The sequence below is a fragment of the Rhinopithecus bieti genome, unplaced genomic scaffold, assembly GCF_001698545.2.
Source record: "Rhinopithecus bieti isolate Rb0 unplaced genomic scaffold, ASM169854v2 scaffold_22042, whole genome shotgun sequence".
NCBI lineage: Eukaryota > Metazoa > Chordata > Mammalia > Primates > Cercopithecidae > Rhinopithecus > Rhinopithecus bieti.
In genome coordinates this window covers 234-23635 of record NW_016810459.1, presented here as the reverse complement: position 1 = coordinate 23635, position 23402 = coordinate 234, and the positions used below count along the sequence as shown (strand labels likewise).

Sequence of the window (23402 nt, the reverse complement as noted above, 5' to 3'; positions counted from 1 at the left end):
TTTTTTTTTTTTGAGACGGAGTCTTGCTCTGTTGTCTGGGTGGAGTGCAATGGTGCAATCTCAGCTCACTGCAACCTCTGCCTTCCAGGTTTAAGCGATTCTCCTGCCTCAGCTTCCTGAGTAGCTGGAACTACAGGCGTGTGCCACCACACCCAACTATTTTTTTTTTTTTTTTTTTTAGTACAGAAGGGGTTTCACCACGTTGGCCAGAATCATCTTGCTCTCTTGACCTCGTGATCTGCCCGCTTCAGCCTCCCAAAGTGCTGGGATTGCCTGCATGAGCCATTGCGCCCAGCCACCTGTGAGCTTTCTTTTCCTCCTCCATCTCTGGTCCTGACCCCTCATCCTCTTAAGCAACCCTCTCCTGATTCCAGAAGCTTTCCTGCCAGTGAGGATGGAGATGGGAAATCAGAGGCTCCAGGCATCCTGAGGTGTGAACCAGAGCCCCCCAGACCCCCTAGGCCTGTCACAGTGATGACTGGTCTGTGTCAGCTCCATATTACTAACTAACTCCCTTCCCCCTGAGGCTGGCATGGGGCAGACCCAAATGTCCAGCAGTTTATCTCTAAACCTCTCAACAGATGCCCATCTCCTATCTCTGGTTTTTATAAACACGTGATCCAGACCCACAGCCTGGCCCAGACAGGGGCACGCAAGGAGATGCATACATGAGCCCTCATGGACACATGCAGGCACACACACAGCTAAATGTGTGTGGATGTACACGGATATTCACACGTGAGGAAATGTGGCTATGATTAAAGGGATGGATTTTGACACAAACCTTTCTTTCTTTATTGACTGTGTAGTATAGTTTTTGAAGCCTGAAACATATACAATCTTCTTTGATTCTTACAAAGGCCCCACTGAGAGGTGGGGGCCCCCTTCAACTGAAACCTCCAGATGACAGATGAAGACACTGAGAGAGACTCTGTGGGGATGGGGGAAGATGACCTCAGTAAGGTCATCTAGGTGACCTTACTGTTCAGTGGCCAAGCCAAGCCTGGAGCTCAGATTCTGGGTGTGCAAGAGAGTTTTGTCCCCCTCAGCCTAGTCCCTAGGACTCTGCACTCTTCCTCAGCCTCTACATCTAAGCCTCCATCCTATCACTCTGCTGTCTCAACATGACCCTCCGCTGTCCTAAGCCCTCACAGGCTGCTGAGGGCAGGTCAGGGACATCAGGCTGTGAACCCAGAGTCCCCAGGATATGGGTCAAAGGTTGATTTTTCTCAAGGCCCAGCTGGACATCCGGCTGAAGGTGCCCAAGGCTGGGGAGTTTGTGTTCCCGGGCTCTCCCCAGGCCACGCATCTAAAGATGGGGCAGCTGTGCTGGGGGAGGAGGAGGAGTCTGGGGACACTCATAATAGGGCCATTCATCTCTGCTGTCCGCTCCTGATTCCAGTCCACAGCCAGCTTCCCACCCTTAGAGCTTAGAAGCAGGAACAGTGCTCAACAGTGGCCTAAGAGTCGGGGCACACTCTGGAAAGCGGGGTCGAGCATGGAGGGACTCAATGGGGTTCTGTGCCCGGGCTGCCTGCTCTCCCTGTGCCTCAGATCTGTGGCTCCCTGGTCTTTCTGCCCTCTTTACCTGTCCTCCCCATCCCCATGGGGTTTGAATCCCGGATCAGCACTCAGTAGCTGAGTGACCTCAGCAGGTGACTTGTCAGTTTTGTCATCTGTGAAATGGGGAAAATACAACCATTTCTGGGAGTTGTTTTGCAAAGTGGGAGGAAGTGCTTCCTAAACTAGAACATGTCTGCATGTCTGCTTTCCTCTGCCCCTCCCCCACCCCACTCTGATGATCTGGAAGAGATTAGGGGTTTAGGGGTACTCTAGAGTGAGTAGCTTTCTATGTCTCCAACCCCACCTCTGACTCACTAACAACAAGGAAGGCCTAGGTCTCTTTCTTTGCTGGTTCGGGCTACTCCCATTCAAACAGAAAGAGTTTGGGGTCAGGATATGAAAGGCGTGGCAGTCCCACCCCTTAAAAGGGCCCCAGCCAGCCCCTCTGATCCAGCAGGCTGGGACTTGCATCCTCAGCCCTTCCCTTGCCTGGGAACCCACTCCTCCAGCTCTGACCTTAAAGAAGTCATGGCCTCCCACGTGGTGGATGGGGCTGTTCAGGCCCCTTCCCTGGCTCAGCCCTCCCACCCAGGTGAGACACAGGCCTTGCTCAAGATACCCTGGGAGGAGGGGGAACCTCCTCGTCTGCCTCCTCCCAGAGCACCCAGGAGGGCTGGTTCCCAGCCTGCACTCAGCCCTGGCTCTCCTTCCCAAAGCACAAGCGGAAGCCCCGAGGACCCTGGGCAAGCTGTGACTCAGAGGGCTGGGGCCTCACCAAGCTCAATTTCTTCTCTGTGGAGCCATGCTTTCTTCCACCTTCGGCTCTAGGGAGCACCAACCACATTGACTACCATGGGAATGCTGCTTCCGGGGTCACACAATGGAGCGGTGGGCTTCTGCCCCCCACAGTCAGGCCAGCCTGGTGCTTCTGCACAGGCATCCTCAGATCCTGTCCCCTTTCTGTCCTAGGTGACCCAAGGAGGGCTGACAGGAATAAGGGGCCCATGGAAAGTACTGCATCCTTCCCCTTCCTCCAGTCAGAGTCCTCTCACATCCACTAAGAAGCAAGAAGATCTACCCATGTCTTTTCAGCTCCAACTCCAGCCACTCCAATGTGTATGTGTGTGTATATGTATGAACATGTGTGTACACATGAGGTATGGACATGAATGAGTTTGGTGGGAGTTCACGGAGTCATGGTCCTGAAGGTTGGGCCCTAATGGAGGGGTGGGGAACAAGGGCATTGAGACCCAGCCCTTGTTCCACTAGCTAAGCCATGTGCCTTGGCATGTAGCTGCATTGACTGGAGGGGCTTGCAAAGATACTCTATGGTGAGCTGCAGTCCAGGATTATAGATAGACACATACATGCATGCATACGTGGGTGAGTACATGTAGCTGCATATGTGTAAATAAATGCTGCCCAACGTGAATAAGACAGACAAATCCACAGTTGTGTGTGTAACTAGCTACTTTCTGGTGCAGCCCACAAGAAAACCTATGTGAGTTGAATGCAGACAGATGTCTGTGCAGGTTGCTTTTTTGTTTGTTTGTTTGTTTGTTTGCTTTTTGAGACGGAGTCTGTCTCTGTTGCCCAGGCTGGAGTGCAGTGCTGCGATCTCTGCTCACTGCAACCTCCGCCTGCCGGGCTCAAGTGATTCTCCTGCCTCAGCCTCCCAAGTAGCTGGGATTACGGGTGCCTGCCACCATGCCTGCCTAATTTTTTGGCGGGGGTGGGGGATAGAATTTCACTCTTGTTGCCCAGGCTGGAGTGCAATGGAATGATCTCGACTCACTGCATGCTCCACCTCCCGGGTTCAAGTGATTCTCCTGCCTCAGCCTCCTGAGTAGCTGGGACTACAGGCATGCACCACCAAGCCTGGCTAATTTTTGTATTTTTAGTAGAGATGGGATTTGTCCATGTTGGCCAGGCTGGTCTTGGACTCCTGACCTCAGGTGATCCATCTGCATTGGCCTCCCAAAGTGCTGGGATTACAGGAGCAAGTCACTGCACCCAGCCTAATTTTTATATTTTTAGTGGAGACAGGGTTTTACCATGTTGGCCAGGCTGGTCTTGAACTCCTGACCTAAAATGATCTGCCTGGCTCGGCCTCCCAAAGTGCTGGGATTACAGGCATAAGCCACCATGCCCGGCTCTGTTGCCCAGGCCAGAGTGCAGTGGTGCTATCTCGGCTCACTGCAAGCTCCGCCTCCCGGATTCACGCCATTCTCTTGCCTCAGCTACAAGTGCCGGCCACTGCACCTGGCTAATTGTTTCTTTTGTATTTTTAGTAGAGATGGGGTTTCACCTTCTTAGCCAGGATGGTCTTGACCTCCTGACTTCGTGATCCTCCTGCCTCAGCCTCCCAAAGAGCTGGGATTATAGGCGTGAGCCACTGCGCCCGGGCTCCAGGTTGCTTTCATAAGGGAAGAGGAAAACAAATAAAAAATAGAAGTGTGTGTAGTGTCTGCTGGTGGAAGAGCTGCCCCTGTTTTTCTCCCCTGCTTTGGTTCCCAGGCTAGATTTGGATGCCAGCAGGCCTAGGATGGGATAGGATGAGGATGGGGTGTTGTGGGCTGGGGTTCCTCATTTTCTTTCAGTGTTGAGGAGTACCTTGCCAGTTTTGCCCTGTGCTGCCTTTGCAGCTTCACTTGAGGCAGGGATGGGTTGGATGCATATTATAGGGTGGGAGGAAAAGGGGGCAACATGGCAGGGGTGCTCTACCACTCCCATAGCCTATGATCTGGGCCCTGGCACCAGGAGTCTATGGTTCTGTCTTGAGTCACAGGCTGGCAGTGGGGCCAGCGGGCAGGTACTCAGTGATGGGTCCCTGATTCACCATGGGGCCTCCCAGCCTGTAGAGGCCTGGAGGGTGGGGTGCATCTTTCTGGGTCAAGGGTCATTAGAGTCCTCATGTGGGAGTTCTATATATGTGTGAGCCCATGGCGAGGCTCTCATGTGAATGGGATCCCTGCACATGGGAGCAGAGCTCAGTGTCTATAGGCAAGTGTGTGACTGCGAACCACAGGGTGTGTGTGTGTGTGTGTGTGTGGTTGTGTGTGTGTATGCACAAGTGCCTGCATGTATGTGAATCTACTTTATGTGTATTGCTAAACCCATCTCTTTGGGCATGAACCACCTCTGGGACTGGGAGCCCTTATTTCTTTTCTTTTCTTTTCTTTTTTAACATGCCTATCTAGGCCAGGCACGGTGGCTCATGCCTATAATCCCAGCACTTTGGGAGGCCAAGACGGGTGGATCACCTGAGGTCAGGAGTTCGAGACCAGTCTGGTCAACATGGTGAAACCCTGTCTCTACTAAAAAAAAAAAAAAGCCGGGTGCGGTGACTCACACCTGTAATTGCAGCACTTTGGGAGGCCGAGGCAGGTGGATCACAAGGTCAGGAGATCGAGACCACCCTGGCTAACACGGTGAGACCCCGTCTCTATTAAAAATACAAAAAATTGGCTGGGCGTGGTGGTGGGCTCCTGTAGTCCCAGTTACTCGGGAGGCTGAGGCAGGAGAACGGCGTGAACCCGGGAGGCGGAGCCTGCAGTGAGCTGAGATCGCGCCACTATACTCCAGCCTGGGTGACAGAGCGAGACTCCGTCTCAAAAAAAAAAAAAAAAAATGGCCGGGCGTGGTGGTTCAGCTACACAGGAAGCTGAAGCAGGAGAATCGCTCGAACCCAGGTGGAGCGAACTCGGCTCACTGCAACCTCTGCCTCCTGGGTTCAAGTGATCCTCCTGTCTCAGCCTCCTGAGTAGCTGGGATTACAGGCATGTGGCAGAGGTGGTTCATGCCCAAAGAGATGGGTTTAGCAATACTCATAATCCTACGATCCTAGCGCTCTGGGAGGCCAAGGTGGGCAAATTGCTTGAGCTCAGGAGTTCCAGACTAGCCTGGCCAACATGGCGAAACCCCTTCTCTACAAAAAATACAAAAATTAGCCAGGCATGGTGATGCATGCCTGTAGTTCCAGCTATTTGAGAAGCTGAGGTAGGAGGATTGCTTGATCCCATGAGGTAGAGGCTGGAGTGAGTCATCATCCATGTTTTTAAGAGCTTGTTTAGCTTCTTCTGCTACCTCTCCTGACAACCTGTCCACTTGAAGGGTCCATGCCTGTCTGTCCTGAAATGTCAATGGTCCTGTCGCCTAACACAGTTTGACTGTAGGTTCCAATGGCCCCTGGGGCTTTCTTGGTGCTGATCACCTTTCTGATCAAGGACGACAGGGCTAACCCTTCTCTCTTTTGGCCCCCCTAGGAGAAGAACCTCTGCACTAGCCCTGCTCACTTCTCATTGGACCGTGGGAGCCCTTATTTCTTTTTTTCTTTTTTTTTTTTTGAGACGGAGTTTGGCTCTTGTTGCCCAGGCTGGAGTGCAATGGCACGATCTCAGGTCATTGCAACCTCCACCTTCTGGGTTTAAGTGATTCTCCTGCCTCAGCCTCCCAAGGAGCTGAGATTACAGGCACCTGCCATAACGCCCGGCTAATTTTTGGTATTTTTAATAGAGACGGGGTTTCATCATGTTCGTCCGTCTGGTCTTGAACTCCTGACCTCAGGTGATCCGCCCACCTCGGCCTCCCAAAGTGCTGGGATTATAGGTGTGAGCCACCACGCCCAGTCGGGGGCCCTTATTTCTCATATTCATCCCTCAAGGGACAAGTCCTCAGGGTAATTAGCCCACCTGGATTAAGTCTCTCTGGAAAATGATTTCTTTGATCTCCTCTGGCAATGCTGCCATAGAAGCTTGGCATAAGGGCATGTTGTTTGCTCCCAGGCTACCAGATGTTTCCTTGTTATTAAAAGCAGCATAGAGGGTAAGGTTGCACTTTGGGAGGCTGAGGTGACAGGATCACTTAAAGCCAGGAGTCTGAGACTAACCTGAGCAATACAGCAAGACCTTGTTTTTACAACAGATTTTTAACAATTAGCTAAGTGTCATGGTGGCACATAGTCCCTATAGTCCCATCCATTCTGGAGGCTGAGGTGGGAGGATCGCTTGAGTCCAGGAGTTCGAGGCTACAGTGAGCTGTGATTGCACCACAGCCTGGGTGATGGAGCAAGCCCCTACTCTTTAAAGAAAGAAAGAGAGAGAAAGAGAGAGAGAGAGAGAGAGAGAGAGAGAGAGGTTGTCCCATGATCCCCATCAGATGAGGCTGACTCCCCCACAATTAAGTTTACTTAAAGAGACAGACTTGCTGCCCGCAGTGGCTCATGCCTGTAATCCCAGCACTTTGGGAGGCTGAGGCGCGTGGATAACTTGTGGTCAGGAGTTCGCAACCAGCCTGGTCAACATGGTGAAACCCTGTCTCCACTAAAAAAACAAAAATTAACTGGGCATAGTGGCATGCGCCTGTAATCCCAGTTACTTGGGAGGTTGAGGCAGGAGAATCATTTGAACCTGGGAGGTGGAGGTTGCAGTGAGCCAAGATCACACCATTGCACTCCACCTAGGCAACGGAGTGTCTCCATCTAAAAAAAAAAAAGAGAGAGACAAGAGAGAGACAGACTCTTCCTTGGCTGGGGTAAGTGGGATGGGAGAGGAGAGGGTTAAAAACAGCTGGGACTCAGCCTGCTGGCAAACATGTGGCATGTGGCATGTCAGGGCAACTGCAGCTCAGCCTCTGAAGCCATGTGAGCAATGCACGCAGGTACACGTGTGACAAGCTCAAGTCACCTAGCCATATTCAACAGGCATGTGCACAGCCACGAGGAATGCCCAGCCATACAATTAGGCACACAGGACATCCACCATGTGTAGACACAGCTGTGGACATAGCTGGCCAGGACATGTGACACATGACATGCTCACAGCACAAGGATAAGGGCCCATGAACTCAGCACGTGTGTCTGTGTGCCCACCTGGGTCTGGACTGCTGCCCTCCTGACACAAGCTGTCCCCTTGAAGGGTCTGTGCCTATCTGTCCTGACAGAAGAGACAGTGTTTCTTCTCACTTGGGGCTCGCAGCCTCCTCCCTCCTGCCCCGAATTAAGGACCTGTTGGGTCCAGTCATCCTGGAGAGATGAGGCCAGTTTCTTTGACAGGTCTCCTTCCGCTCCCAAGGAAGTGGGGTGATCACAGGGCCCAGGTGGTCTCTATGACAGCTGCATCCTCCCCAGCCATGGCCCTGAACCCTGCCTATACTCCCACCATTGGCTCTCAGATCTGCCTAAGCCTCTCAGCTCCCATGACGCCCCCTCCCCTAAGTGCCCTCTGAAGGCCACCCCTCCCGTAAAGCTCCTCACACTCCATGCCCGCCCCGCCACGCCACCTTCCTCTCCAGCTCCGCCCACTCAACGTCCGCACCAGCCTCCCAGCCGAGGTGGGGCGGGGGTGAGGGGGCGCCCACTCCTCCACGCTCCGGGACTGCAGGGCGGGGCTGCAGGGCGGGCGGGGCCCGTGTCTCCTGCGCTCCTATAAAGGGAGCCACCAGCGCTGGAGGCCGCTGCTCGCTGCGCCTGCCTCCTCCCGCTACCCCTGCCCGCCAGACAGCGCCGCCGCCTGCCCCGCCATGGGTCGACAGAAGGAGCTGATGTCCCGCTGCGGGGAGATGCTCCACATCCGCTATCGGCTGCTCCGCCAGGCGCTGGCCGAATGCCTGGGGACCCTCATCCTCGTGGTGAGTGGAGGGAGCCGGGAAAACCTTTCTCTCTCCAGCCCTTGCACTCCCCAAACGCTCACTTCCCCGAAGGGGCTGTGTTTTCCAAGGTGGACTGGACGCACCTCCCCAGCTCTGACCCCCACGCTTAACCCCGGCGGATCAAGCTGACTTCCAAAGTCCTCTTCCCCACAGTTCTAACCCCATCTCTGACAGCTCCGACTCGCCAGAATGACAGCTGTTACTCCCCAGTGACAGTGCCGATCGTTTACCTCCCACAAGTGACTCAGCCCACAGGCTGGGGGAAGCGGTCACCCTTGCAGTCTGGGACCCCCAGCCACTTCCCCTGCCTCCCACAGCCCTCCAGTTTCCCAGAATCCCAGCCCCCAGAGGCAGGGGAAGGAGCGGAGGCAAATGAGCCATTATTAGGTTATTTGGGTCGTGGGTGTCTGGCCTCTAATGAATAATTAAGCCTCAAAAAGTCTAAAAGTTGCAGTGAGTGAGGACAGTTTGCACAAGTAGGGGCAGAGGGCGCAGGCCACATGGGCTGCAAACAGCGAAGTGGGATGGGAGGCAGATTCTGACGGTAGGAGGGTGGGAGGAAGCTAGGCCCAAACACAGAGGACACCTGTCTAAAGTTGCTCCCCTGGTGCCAAGCGACTCCCAGGCCCTATCTGTTATCCAGACAGATGCTGTCAGCGTCTCAGCAGAAGAGGACAAGCATTCTGGTTATTCCCTGGTCTCTTGGTTACTCCGTGGGTTCTCTGAGTTAGGTATTTCCCTGTCTGGGTTACTCCTCAGTCCTAGTTACTCCTTGGTTACACCAGTTTCACCCTGGTTTTGTTCTGGGTGACTCTGTTTGCACTTCTTAAGTCTGGCAGACCCACCAGTAATGGTCCTATTTCCTGTCCCAGTTTCTGTCTGATTTTCAGCCGCTCATGTGGTTACACCTGTTTTCCTCTGGGTTCAGTTGCTACATTGCAGTGGGTGGGTTACTCTGTTCCTGCCCCAGCCCTAGGTAGTACAGACCAGCTGGCCCACTGTGGACTAGGAAGCTTAACTAAGGGGTACGGATCCCCAAATGGTAGAGGAGCAGGATCTATGGGCAGAGGAGGGCTGACCCACTTCTGGCTTCCAAGGATAGGAAGTGGGGAAGCCACAGGGGGTATTTTATCCACAGCCTCCCATAAGATTAGTGGTCCTATCAGCCAGCCCTGGCCCCTCTCTTGTGTGCCAAGAAGGCAATAGGAGGTGGCTTTTATCACCCTCCTGCCTCGGAGCCCCCACTCCTATCTGAGTCCTGAGTCCAGCCACCTATTTTAGAGCAGCCAGGCCAGGGGAGGATGATGTCTTCTATTTTCCTGGAGGGGCTTCCTCATTCCCTCCCAAGTCTCAGTTCACTCTCTCACAAAGGAGCCGTTAGTCCTCCCACTGAGCCCCAGGATCATCAGGCTTATCCCAGACCACAAAAGAAGGGTGTTAAATTTGTGGGGGAAGGCTTGCAGGCTCAGATGGATGTGAGGTATTGGATATCAGTGAGAAGCAAAACTTCAAGGACTGCATGAACTGGAGGGGCAGGCCTGGGGGTCCCTGTGTAGTGGATGAATGCCTGCCTGCATACCTGTGTGTTGGGAGCCTAGGCCTGCAGTGGCAGAATCAGGGTTGGCTTTGGGGTGAGGAAAGCCCCTTTCTTTGAGATACCTGGTGTTAGGGCAGGGGGTGGTGCTGGCTGAGAACTCAGGGAAGGGGGTGGGGGAGGAAGAGGAAGATTAGCCCCAAGGTGGTGGAACTGGCTCTGACAGCTCCTCCCTCCAAGGCCTCCTGGGATGGAGCCAGGTCTGAGCCTTTGGCAGGCAAGGAGCTGCGGCCAGGGCCTCCCAAGCACGGGCAGGGGGCCTCAGACCCTCATGTGCCTGTCTCCCACTACCCCTCCTCATACATACACCTGCAATCTCTGATCTTTGTTCTCACCTGCCTGCACACCTTTGCCCCATGTCATTGCCGCTGGCTTCTCCATTATCTCTTGGTCTTTCTGGGATGATAATCAAAATGCTTAACCATCCGGAACAGCAGGCACTGACCCATCAGAATAAACAGGGCCCGTAGCACAGGTCCTGGAAACTGCCTGCTCTGTGAGCATAAAACGTTTAGTTATGGGCAGTGGGGAGAGGAGACCAGGGGAAGGCATTTGAGCAGCTTTGAGGGACACTTAGGGGGCTCGGGGCAACAATTCTTTACAGCTGCTGTGGAAGTATTTTCAGGCTTGAACAAGGGGAATAGACATAGTACGTTCTTTTTTAGAGACAGGATCTCACTATGTTGCCCAGGCTGGTCTCAAACTCCTGGGTTCAAGATCCTCCCATCTCAACCTCCAAAGTGCTGGGATTACAGGTGTGAGCCACCACAGCTGGCTCCAGTATGTTCTATATTTGTAGAACACCAGGGGTCTTAGTCTTTTTTAGTTCCCCCATTTTTGGCAAAAAGTTTAGAACTGATCTCCCCATTTCTACTGCCCTGGGTCCCGGGCTGGGGATAGTAAGAGGAGCCACTCAGATCCCTGTCTGTAGGACCTCCAAATCTGAGTGGGGAATCCGGACCCCTGAGAGCAGAGAGGTCATGGGTGAAGAAAGGAGGCACTGGGACAGGGACAGGTAAAGGAAGGGGGACATGGTGAGAGCTGGGGCTCTGACATCCTGGACTCAGGAGAAGTGGATTCAATCTCACTTCTGGTCTCCTCCCTATTTATTTGTGTCCCCTATTGCCAACACTACCACCACCACATGAGCTTTTCTTTTCTTTTTAACTCTTTTTTTTTTGAGATGGAGTCCCACTCTGTCGCCCAGGCTGGAGGCAGTGGCACAAATCTTCGGCTCACTGCCCAAACATCTGCCCTCCCATGTTCAAGCTGATTCTCCTGCCTCAGCTCCTGAGTAGCTAGGATTACAGGTGTTTCCACCACCACGGGCCCAGCTAATTTTTTGTATTTTCAGGTAGAGATGGGCTTTTCTTGCCGGGCCGGGCGCGTGGGCCTCAAGCCTGTAATCCCAGCCACTTTGGGAGCCGAGACGGCCGGATCACTGAGGTCAGGAATCGAGACCATCCTGGCTAACACGGTGGAAACCCCATCTCTACTAAAAATACAAAAAAACTAGCCGGCGAAGGTGGCGGGGCCGGCCTGTAGCTTTCCCAGCTACTCGGGAGGGGCCTGAGGCAGGAGAATGGCGTAAACCCGGGAGGCCGGGAGCTTGCAGTGGAGCTGAGATCCGGCCACTGCCACTCCAGCCCCGGCGGACAGAGTGAGATTCTGCCCCTCAACCAAAAAAAAAAAAAAAAAAAAAAAAAAAAAAAGAGATGGGGTTTCGCTATGTTGGCCAGGCTGGTCTGAAACTCCTGACCTCAGGTGATCCACCCGCCTCGAACTACCAAAGTGCTGGGATTGTAGGTGTGAGCCACTGCACCTGGCCCACATGAGCTTTTCTTTGGGGCAGCTGGGGGATGAGTGAGAGGCTTCCCACCTTTACGGTCCAGGCCTGAAGGGCTGCGGAGAAACTTGTGCTAAGGTGAAAGCTGTTCCCCTAAACCTACTGCTGAAATTCAAGGAAAATCAGTGAAGATGGTTCAGTCATCTTCTAGGATCCCAGTCACAGACCCTGCTTCCAGCGCTTTCCCTAGGGCCCTCTTATATTAGGGTTGGGACAGTGGGGGTGGGAAGGCATGTGTCCTTTTTCTGGAGGGTGCAATTGCAGCAGAAGGGGTTTGGGTTTGGGTCCAGGAAGGGCCTCTACTCCTCCCAGTGGTGGCGGGTGGGCAGGTTGCTGGCTTCACCCCTTCCTTCTGGAGTGAGAGTTGCTGGTCCTCACCCTCCCTGCCTTGTTCTTCCTAACAGATGTTTGGCTGTGGCTCCGTGGCCCAGGTTGTGCTCAGCCGGGGCACCCATGGCGGTTTCCTCACCATCAACCTGGCCTTTGGCTTTGCTGTCACTCTGGGCATCCTCATCGCTGGCCAGGTCTCTGGTAAGGCCTTAACCCTGCCCCCAGCCCTTGACCCTCAATAGCATTCCCACTAGGTGTCCTGGCATTCCTAAGGGCAGGTCATGGCTGTGGCCTCTGCTTTGGCCCCCTGGGAAAGAAGGGTGGAGAAGACACTTGACACTTAGAACCTTTGACTCTCACCTTGGAATCAGAGATTATCAACTGGCCTGCTACATAGAACAACCGCCATCCTGTGCAAGAAACCCCTCTCTGCACCTCTTCTCAGGGGACCCTAGTCTCCCGACTGTGGCAGGCTGCAGCTAATAGGTCCCATGTCCCCTCTGCTCAGGGGCCCACCTGAACCCTGCTGTGACCTTTGCCATGTGCTTCCTGGCTCGTGAGCCCTGGATCAAGCTGCCCATCTATACCCTGGCACAGACACTGGGAGCATTCTTGGGTGCTGGAATCGTTTTTGGGCTGTATTATGGTAAGCATTCCCCACCCTGTCCTCCTCCACTACCCCCCTCCCTCTGTTCAGGACCAGCTGGCACCAGGCCTTTTGATGACAGACGGCTAGGGCCTGCCCAGGCCCTGGGCTCATGACTCACTCATTCACACATAGGGCCAAGGTGGGGGGCACGAGGGGAAAGAAACAAGTTGGGCAACAACAGAGTCTCAGGCCCTCCACCCCACCCCATGTCATCCCCTCTGCCTGGTGCAATACAGCAGTATTGCTACTTACCCATAACCAGTGGGAGGGTGGGGAGGGCACACCTGAGAGGGAAGGCTGGGCTCAGGCCTCTCCCCTAGCTCACTCTGGGTCTAATCTGTCACCAGATGCAATCTGGCACTTTGCCGACAACCAGCTTTTTGTTTCGGGCCCCAATGGCACAGCTGGCATCTTTGCTACCTACCCCTCTGGACATTTGGATATGATCAATGGCTTCTTTGACCAGGTATGGGCTGGGGACATGTGAGGGGAACTCAGGGAGGGGACCGAGTTACCTTGGTAGCTCATGGGCTGGCTCGGGGACAGGACTCCTTGACTGTAGCAGGATTTCTCAAATCTGTAGGGTAACCCGCATCAGAACATGGTGGCAGGTACTTATAAAACATGTGGCTCTCCAGCGGGTTCTTGTGCATGCAGACATTCTAGCACCATTGCTTTCAGGAGGAAAGCATGGGCAGGCACTGACAGGAGTCTAGGAGCTAGAGGGAAGGTAGGGGACGGAAGGAGGGATCAGAGAAAGGGAGAAAGGGAGGGAGCTGCTGCTTACCCTGTTCTCCCCACTCCCCAGTTCATAGGCACAGCCTCCCTCATCGTGTGTGTGCTGGCCATTGTTGACCCCTACAACAACCCTGTACCCCGAGGCCTGGAGGCCTTCACCGTGGGCCTGGTGGTCCTGGTCATCGGCACCTCCATGGGCTTCAACTCCGGCTATGCCGTCAACCCTGCCCGGGACTTTGGACCCCGTCTTTTTACAGCCCTCGCGGGCTGGGGCTCTGAAGTCTTCACGTGAGTACAGTCCCCACCCAGCTCACCCCAGCCTGCCTCTCCTCTGCCCCGCCCCCCACGTCCCTGACCATGAGTGTCTGTTCTCCCCAGGACCGGCCAGCATTGGTGGTGGGTGCCCATCGTGTCCCCACTCCTGGGCTCCATTGCGGGTGTCTTCGTGTACCAGCTGATGATCGGCTGCCACCTGGAGCAGCCTCCACCCTCCACCGAGCAAGAGAATGTGAAGCTGGCCCATGTGAAGCACAAGGAGCAGATCTGAGTGGGCAGCGGCCATCTCCCCACTCCACAGCGCTGGCCTTGAGCATCCACTGACTGTCCAAGGGCCACTCCCAAGAAGCCTCTTCAGGATCTACCCTTCCAGGCTAAGGAGCTCCTTATCCACCCTCACCCCACGAGACAGCCCCTTCAGGAGTTCACTGGACCTTGCCCAAATAGCACCTTAGGCCACTGCCCCTAAGCTGGGGTGGAACTGGAATTTGGGTGAATACATCCTTTTGTCTCCCACGGGAAGAGAAATGGGCAGCAGGTATATGTGTGTGTGCGTGTGTGTGCATGTGTGTGTATGTGTGTGTGTGTGGTTTCCCAGATATTCAGGGCAAGGGACCAGTTGGAAGGGATTCTGGCTGTTGGGGGACCCCAGAGACGGGGGAAGGCAGCCTGTCCCTCTGTGCATGAGGAGAGGAAAGTGCCAGGGTGTGTGTTTCAGGGGCTCCACATGGAGGAGCTGCAGATAGATGTGTTTCTGTGTATGTGTGCGTCTGCCTTTTTTTCTAAGTGGGTGCTTCTACAGGCTTTTGGGAGGTAGGATGGATGTGGGAAGGGCTGGGAGGAGGCAGCCACAGCTCAGGTTTGGAGCTCTGGATGTACATACATAAGTAGGAGCGGTGGGACGTGTTTCTGTCATAACACAGGCATGAAGGGTGGGGTGAAGTCCAGGTCATAAGTTTCATGTTTGCTTTTGTTTTGTTTTGTTTTGAATGTATGTAGCAGATGTTACAGTCTTAGGGATCGGGGTTGGGAGACCCCACTCTAGAAAGAGTCGTTGTTCCTTTAATCCTCCACTCAACAATGTACTCTTTTATCTTTTATATTTAAAAAAATAAATAAAATGTGTGCCTAAAACCTCCAGTTGTGCAAATCTCCTTCTGCTTGCTCTACTGCTTTTCTGGGGCCAGTTAAGGAGCTTCAGCATGCCCACAGTGAGCCAGGGTGCCCGGCTGAGTGTCTGATGTGGTCAGGTTGCCCTGGGGGTCATACAGAGAGGTTAGAGAGCCTCTTCGCCAAGCCTCTCAGTCTGGACTCAGTGGTCCCAAACTTTCCCCCAAGCTTCCTCCTCATGGGTACCCCAGCATAATGAATGGAATCTTCTTCCCAATCCCTGTACCCACACATCACCCCGGAAAAGGCTTGAGCCCCATGCAGGGAAGATCTTGCTGCAGAGCTGCCCAAAAGGGAGAACTGCTGCCCAGGAGGTGGCGAGTTCCCTGTTGCTGGAGGAGACCCATCAGACTGGAACCTGTATTGTCCTCCACAACCTGCAGCTGTTCAGCTCCATAACCTCCACCCAGACCTTGGCCACAGCCCCGTTGGCAGCATCCCTGCCTCTAGGCCTGCCCCAGTCAGTCTACAAAGCAACCAGAGGGATCTCTTCAAAACCCCTGCTGAAAGTGCCCATCTGGAGACCACCCACAACCCTCCATCTGGCATTCAGAGCCTCCAGGACCCAACTCCCAACCCTACTCCTCTCACACGGCTCCATCTGCCTCAGCCTACTTTGTGTTTCTACATTTTTGTGTCTTCAGACTTTGCTCTAAAGTCCCATCTCACATCTTTACTCATTAATGATCTGCTTTAACACCTCTTCCTCCGGGAAGCCATCCCTGCTCTGCCTCACTCTTCCAGCATCTTCTAGTTAGCTGTCTGAAGTGCCGAGACCCGCAGCTGGTTCATGCTCATTTCCCCTCCTGCTTCATTTCTTCAGTCATTTCATTTCTACAGAGGTACCTCTGTGCCCAGTAAGGCAGGAGGTGGGACGATTGACTCTGGCACTCTGACTTGCCCAGAAAAGCAACGGGCTCAGCACACCTGAGAACAGGAAGCTTTTCTCATTTGCTTCTTCCTTCCCACACCCTCCTCAAGTTTCATCAAGGGAAACTTCATGAAATACAAGGGAAGGCATCCCCTACCCAATCCTCACTCTGAGCGAACCCTGTGGGCACCAGAGGATCCCTGGGTGTGGCAGGAGAATTGTGGTTTTATTTTATTTTTTTTTTTGAGACGGAGTCTCGCTCTGTCGCCCAGGCTGGAGTGCAGTGGCCGGATCTCAGCTCACTGCAAGCTCCGCCTCCTGGGTTCTCGCCATTCTCCCGCCTCAGCCTCCCGAGTAGCTGGGACTACAGGCGCCCACCACCTCGCCCGGCTAGTTTTTTGTATTTTTTAGTAGAGATGGGGTTTCACCATGTTCGCCAGGATGGTCTCGATCTCCTGACCTTGTGATCCGCCTGTCTCGGCTTCCCAAAGTGCTGGGATTACAGGCTTGAGCCACCGCGCCCGGCCGAGAATTGTGGTTTTTAGAAGCTAAGCCAGCCTTTGCTCTCCAGCCTTCACAGATGAGACCATGGCCCAGAGAGGGTGGGTGGCAAACACAGGGTCACACAGCCAAGAATCTGCCTGGGGAAGTGAGGGCAGGAGAAGGCAGTTCCATTTTAGGTTTCTATCCCTTCTTTGTCCCCAGCTCCCAAGAGGCGTGTCCGGAATGTGGGGGGGACCTGAGCCAGAGGGAGTGTCCCCTTCCCAGGCCCTGCAGGGAGGAAGGGCAAACCTTGGGAGGGGAATACGGCTGCAGAGGGTCATTCCAGCCACACCAGTCCCACCTGGGCTGCCCTCACCTTGCTGTCCTTCCCAGCATGCCCCATGTCCTTCTGTCACCCCTTGCTCTCAAATCCTGCTGCTGACCCTGACCAGTCAGCCCAGAGGGTGGTGGCAGCACTTTTGGTGCAGTAATTAATGGGTAGGCAAACCTGGGTTCCTGGACCAGCTGGGATTCTCTCTCTAGCTGGGTGACCTTGGGGTAGTCATGTTCTTTTCCTGAACCTCCCTTATCCGTGAATTGGGAGATATTGAGAGGAGGAAATAATGGAAGATGATTCATGGAAAAGACCTAACACAGTGACCAGCAGATGGTAAATCCTCAATAAATGTCACCTCCTGATTTTTCCTGCAGAAACCAGAGACGGGGGGGGGGGTTGGGGGGGTGGGGGGGATGGGGGAGTGGGGTTGGGGGGTTGGGAAGGCAGTGGAAGGGAGGGATTCAAAGCTGTTTTTTTTTAACGGTCATTGAATTCAATATCCTCTTTCCTCCTCAGATTGCCTTCCATGGATTTCTGATTTCCTGAGAAGGGGAGGGAGGAAGTATTGAGGGCGTGGCGTTGCTGTGTTCCTGACTTCAAGAAGGGCTCTTGGGAGAGATGGGAGGGGAGACAAAGAAGGGGCTCACACACAGGATGCAGGGCAAAAGAAGCACGCGACCGCAGCCAAGGAAACATGTTGCCTGGAGGGGTCAGGCCATGCGAGAGCCATGGAACCAGAAGCAGTGGGTCCAGGGACCAGGAGCAGGTGGGTGCAGGGCAGCGGGCTGATAGGGACATGAGCCATTGCAGCAAGCTGTAGGTGGACCCCTCCAGGGGTAGGAGGGAAGGCTTCCCCACCTCCTCAAACCCCACCTCCAGGTGTACCTTCCACCAGCAGTTTCTGGCTGTCAGAGTCCTAGCAAGACCAACTCTTCATCTTCTTTAGAAAAGGTATTTTCTTCTCCTGGCCTGGACATGGTTGGCTCACGCCCTGTAATCCCAAGCCACTTGGGAGGCCAAGGCAGGCGGATCACGAGGTCAGGAGATCAAGACCCTCCTGGCTAACACGGCTGAAATCCCCGTTCTTCCACTAAAAAATACAAAAAATTAAGCGGGGCGGGCAGGCAGGCGCCTGTAGTTCCCAGCTACTGGGAAGGCTGAGTAGGCAGAATGGCATGAAACCTGGGAGGTGGAAGCTTCAGTGAGCCAAGATCGCACCACTGGCCACTCCAGCCCTGGGCGACAGAAGGCAAGACTCTGTCCTTGGGAAAAAAAAAAAAAAAAAAAAAAAAAAAAAGGAAGGTATCTTCTCCCATTCCACGTAATCCATTTTCTGGGGAGGACATGGAGGGTGAATCACATCCCCCACCTCACCTCTGTCTCTTCTTCCTGTGCTGAGCTATCTCCATGGCCCACTTTGGAGAAGCCCATGTTTCCTTAAAATTTGGATCTGCTTGGGTTAAAATCAGTCTCTGTGAAACTTGAGCTTGATTCCTGTTTCTTAGTGTGCCTGCCTCGGTGTGTGTGTGCACACAGGCAAGTGTGCACTTCTCAGTGTTTCTGGTTGTGCCTTTCTTTCAATGTATCTGGTTATGTCTCTGTGGGTCCAAACCTCTGGCAGACCATGCCTCTGTCTCTTTTCAAGTCTTTCTCACTGCCTGACTCTTTGTATCTGGGTCTTTCTTTTTTTATTATTATTATTTGTATTTTTTGAGATGGAGTTTCGCTTTTGTCATCCAGGCTGGAGTGCAATGGTGTGATCTTGGCTCACTGCAACCTCTGCCTCCTGGATTGAAGCAATTCTCCTGCCTCAGCCTCCCGAGTAGTTGGGATTACAGGTGTGCGCCACCACGCCCGGCTAACTTTTGTATTTTTAGTCAAGACGGGTCTTCACCATGTTGCCCAGGCTGGTCTTGAACTCCTGACCTCAGGTGATCCACCTGTCTTGGCCACCCAACGTGCTGGGATTACAGGCATGAACCACCACACCGGGCCTTGTGTCTGGGTCTCTCTTTGTGTACCTCTGAGTGAACATCCTGGACTATGACCCTCGGACCACATCTCCACATGTTCCTCTGAGCCCCTCTCTCAGTGTATTTTAAGTACACCTCTGTGTATTCAGTGTGTATCTCTTCCTGCCAGCCCAGTCCAACTTGTGTTCCCCTAGGGCAGGCCTCCTCCTTAATTCCTGGTAATGAGCTCCCTCCTTCCTCTTTCCTCTTGATTTTGTTTTTCTGAAAACCTAGGTGGGGCACCTCTAGGTTTGGGGAAACGTGGGTGGGGTGGAGTTGGGTGGGGTGGGAAGGGGAGAAGAGGGACTACTCCACCCAGTACAGAGACCCCAGGGGCCAAAGACAGCCTAGGAGGAATGGTTTGTGAGGTTGCTGCCCTAAGCAGGGCCCCCCACCTTCTGGCTGGGAGGAAGAGGCCTGTCTTGTGGGTAGGACCCCTGAGCTATGGGCCCTGGGAATGTGGTAGTACAAAGAAAGTAGATATGGAGATGGAGACACTGGGACTGCCAGGGAGACTGGAAGGAGGCTTCCTGGGTAGAACCTCCAAGTCTGACGGGGGCATGGGAAAGGGTGTGTCTGCCCTGCAGCTTGGTATGGGCTCCTCAGGGACTCAGCATCTCCATGCCCCGGGCTTTGGCCTTTGGTGCCAGGTTTGTCTGAGGTAGGGGAGGGGGTGGCAGTGGAAACACAGAGGCTGTGTCTGGTCTGGGAACCTAGGCTGTGGAGGGTGCCAGGAGAGACCACCTCCTCTTTGTGTAAAGGCAAAACTAGAGTCTCATCTAGAGTCACAGAGCAGTGCAGCAGAGCCTGCACTAGACCCGTCTTCTCAACTCCTTCCCCAGATAGCATTTTGCAAGGTCTCAGGGAGTAGAGCTCTGAATGCAGATTACCTGGGTTCCAAATGAGCCTTTCCCAGCCACAGGATCTTGGGTGGGTGGGAGTCTCCATCTCCCCAGATCCAGTCTTTATCCTGCTCTGTGTCTCAGGAGGCTAATCTCTACGGGTGGCATTCCCGGTGCATTCTTGCCCTCAGGCTTTGAGCTGGGTTTGGCAAAAGGGAGACACAGCTAGGAAACCAGAGGATAGGCCGGGCGCGGTGGCTCACGCCTGTAATCCCAGCACTTTGGGAGGCCGAGATGGGCGGATCACGAGGTCAGGAGATCGAGACCATCCTGACTAACACGGTGAAACCCTGTCTCTACTAAAATACAAAATTAGCCGGGCGTGGTGGCGGGTGCCTGTAGTCCCAGCTACACGGGAGGCTGAGGCAGGAGAATGGCGTGAACTCGGGAGGCGGAGCTTGCAGTGAGTGGAGATCGCGCCACCGCACTCCAGCCTGGGTGACAGAGCAAGACTCCGTCTCAAAAAAAAAAAAAAAAAAAAAAGAAACCAGAGGACAGGGAGGGTGGGGGGAATAAAGGTCAGAGTATTCATGCCTTTTCCAGGGCTCTGGTTTTTCCTGCATTCCAGAACACTGCTCTCCCCTTGCCTCTTCTGGCTGAAGGGGAGTGGCTGCTGTTGGTTAGTGCCCAAGCCGTCCCTGGTTGGTCCCCTTGACTCTACCGCCACCTGTGTAAATAGTTCCTCCTCAGGCTCTCTTCAGTGAAACCTCAGAGGGCACCATCTGTTCCTGCGGCATCCCTGACTGATGTCACCTCTCTGCACTTTAGTTTCTTCCTCTGTGAAATGGGGATAGTAATAGTACGTGCCTCATTAGGTTGTGCAAGGTGGGGTAAGTGGATTAACGCATGCATCAGAACAATGGCAGATGTGGCAGTAAGGGCTTTTGAAGTGGAAGCTATAATGATGGTAACGATGACTCCTCCTGAGCTCCGTGTGTACTGTGGGGAAGGACAGCATGAAGACAGGCTTGGAAGTGACGCCTGACTCCCCAAGGCCATCTGCTTTAGTTCCAGGAGCTTGGAACTTCTGTGGGGCCTTAGTCAGCCTGGGAGTCAAGCTCCAGTCCCTCTAGCTTCAGTGGAGTCAGCTTTCCCTAGGCAGCCTGGGCTTAGGGGAGATGGAAGCCAGAGTCTCTTTTCCACTCTGGGCCTTCTCCAGAAAATTCAGGCTCCTGAGAAAGGGAGAGCTGGGCATTCCATCCCCTCATAGGGCTCAGGGGATATGGCAGGGGTTGAGAGTGGTGATGGTGATGAAACAGGAGTTCAGGTTCAGAGGGTGGTGTATGTGGAATCATAGCCAGGAGTCAGTCCCAGAAGGTTGAGGGCACAAGCAAAAACTCAATCTGCGTTTAATAATCTTGTTTCACAGCCTCCTATCAGGAAGTTCTTTCTGAAGTCTCATTGACATCCCACTTTAGCTCCTCAAGAACAGGGCAGAAACCAGGACAACTGCAGTGACTCTGGGAACCTCTTCCATCTCTCACCAACACACTGAGAGTCCCAGCAGCTTTGGGAGCCAGAAAAGGATCGGTGCCCCTTCCCAGCCCTGTGTATGGCCAAAGCACAGGAAGCCTAGGGGACACTAACCGGCACGTCTTAGGGATGTGAGATTGTCAGTGGGGTGGGGTGATGAGTGGGCTGCAAACTAGCCACCCTGACTCCTCTAGGGGCCCCCACCCTCTATTGCCTTGGTCATACCTCCAGGTCAGAGTTGAAATATAACGTGTGAAGAAGAAGTGGGTGGCACTGTCCCCTGCTTCTAGAGATCTCTGGGGATAAAGCCTTAAACCAGCTCTAATTGCCTTGGCCAACTTCTTTGGCCTCTTGCGTCAGGGAAGCTGTTTTGGGGACACTCCCATGGCTCTGTGGTCTCTGCCTTTTTCAGAAGCTCCTGTGAGAAGCAGTGGGTTCTTGTCACACTTCCTGGTAGGGCTTAGTGCTAAAGAGGTCTGTCTGGGAGAGGCTGGGGGAAGGGACCCTGGGAGCCCTGATAATCATCTTCATATGGTTGGCTGCTCATCTCCATGGAAATGCCCCCCACAGCCGGGGAGGCACCTGGAATGTCTGGCCACCACCCCATCCTTCGCCTCTCGGTCCAGGGTCACTGCCAGGGCTGGGCTGGAAAGCAGCCGAGAGAGAGGAGGAGGCGGCCTGGTTTGAGGTGGGAGGTGGACTGTGGACCCCAGTCTCAGGGTACTCGTTCCTGACAGAGGCGACCTTTAGCTGCAGGATCCCCACTTCCATGTTGGGGTGGGGAGGGGAGAGTGATCGCTGGCCTGTGGACAAAGTCTTCCCTTATCAGAAGATGGGCTTACAGCTTAGCCACCTTCGACCCTTGGAATGCATATGTGCCCACATGCATGTGAGGGTGTGTCTGTTTTGACTGACGAGGGACTGGGGCTTTGCACATCCTCACACAAAATCATGCACATCCACACTGGCTCATCCACACCCCCACACACGGCACACTCACTCCACATTTGATCCAACTGCAGTCAGACAAGCCCTGACAGCGATTGTCACTCATTACACACTCACATGCGTAAACACACTCAGATACACACCCACACTCCACATCCTTACATCACACAGCCTTACACTCACAGGGGCACTCACACTCCAATCCACACTCACCCACACTCCTACCTGTGGGGGCCAGAAGCCACACATCGATGTACTGAGTCGGACAGAGCGGCAGTGTGTGTGGAGGTGGGCACAGGACTGGGGGTACGGGGTGGGGGGTCGCGATACTCCAAACGAGACACAGAAGTCAGGACATGGGGTTGGGAAGTCTTTAGGTTTTGAGATCACAACCCAGATTTTCAGAGCAAGTGGCTGGGAAGCAGGAGGTTTGTAGACTGTGGCTGAGTCCGAGTGCCTGGGCAGGCACACACCATAGCTGTTGACAAATAATTGCTGAATAAGCGAACAGCAGGATAGACTAAAACTCCTGATTTCCAACTGATAGAGCAGCCACTGTCTCACAGTTTAGAAACGCAGGCAGCAGGAGAGTCAGGGCCATCTTACCCTCTGAAGTCAATGGATCCACACCCTTACTGCAGTTCTGTAGAGCAGGAAGCTGAGTCTCAAATACAGGTGACTTGCACAAAGCTACTGGGTAAGGCAGTGGCCTGTCCAGGCCTGGGTCCCCAGTCTCAGGGTACATCTTCTAAGCCCAGAGACACCTGACTGCAGACAGAAGCCTCGACGGGTCCAACTGCCAGGGGCTGAACAGAAAGTGACAATGCTTTGTGCTGTCCCAGGGATTTGGACTCCTACTAGGAAAGAGGAGGACCTGTAGGGGATCCCTTGAGGGGCACAGGGTTGAGGAGGCCAGCAGACATCTGCAGAAGGGCTCCTGGAAGAGTCTCATGTGGAAAAGAGTATCTCCCAGCCTTTCTGCTAGAGAGCTTGTTTATTTTAATATTATTATTATTTATTTATTTTGAGACAGAGTCTTGCTCTGTTGCACAGGCTGGAGTGCAATGGCATGATCTTGGCTCACTGCAACCTCCGCCTCCTGAGTTCAAGAGATTCTCTCACCTCAGCCTCCCGAGTAGCTGGGACTACAGGCGCCTGCCACCACACCCAGCTAATTTTGTTTTGTAGTTTTAGTAGAGGCGGGGTTTCACCATGTTGGCCAGGCTGGTCTTGAACTCCTGACCTCAAGACACCTGCCCATCTCGGCCTCCCAAAGTGCTGGGATTACAGGCGTGAGCTACCATGCCCGGCCCTTATTTTATTATTGATCTTTTTTTTTTTTTGAGACAAGGTCTTGCTCTGTCACCCAGGCTAGAGTGCAGTGGCACGAACATGGCTCACGGCAGCCTCTGTCTCCATCAGTGATCCTCTCACCTCAGCCTTCTGAGTAGCTGGCACCACAGCTACGCGCCACCATGCCTGGCTAATTTTTCAAATTTTTTTTGTAGAAATGAGGTTTTCCCATGTTCCTTAGGCTGGTCTCGAACTCCTAGCTTCAAGCG

At 53.8% G+C, this 23402-nt stretch overlaps 1 protein-coding gene across 2 annotated transcripts; it reads left to right on the top strand.

Annotated features, from left to right (window-relative positions):
- The first annotated feature begins 7851 nt into the window (after positions 1-7851).
- AQP3 (aquaporin 3 (Gill blood group)) lies at positions 7852-14784 on the top strand. Of its 2 annotated transcripts, XM_017892094.1 has the most exons (6): positions 7852-8190; positions 12056-12182; positions 12490-12627; positions 12978-13096; positions 13439-13656; positions 13747-14784. In XM_017892094.1, the coding sequence occupies exons 1-6, from the start codon at positions 8083-8085 to the stop codon at positions 13913-13915; spliced, it is 879 nt and encodes a 292-aa protein (XP_017747583.1). In that variant the 5' UTR covers positions 7852-8082; the 3' UTR covers positions 13916-14784. The 2 variants fall into 2 exon arrangements, with proteins under 2 accessions (XP_017747583.1, XP_017747585.1); XM_017892096.1 differs by lacking the exon at positions 13439-13656.
- The last annotated feature ends 8618 nt before the right edge of the window (positions 14785-23402 follow it).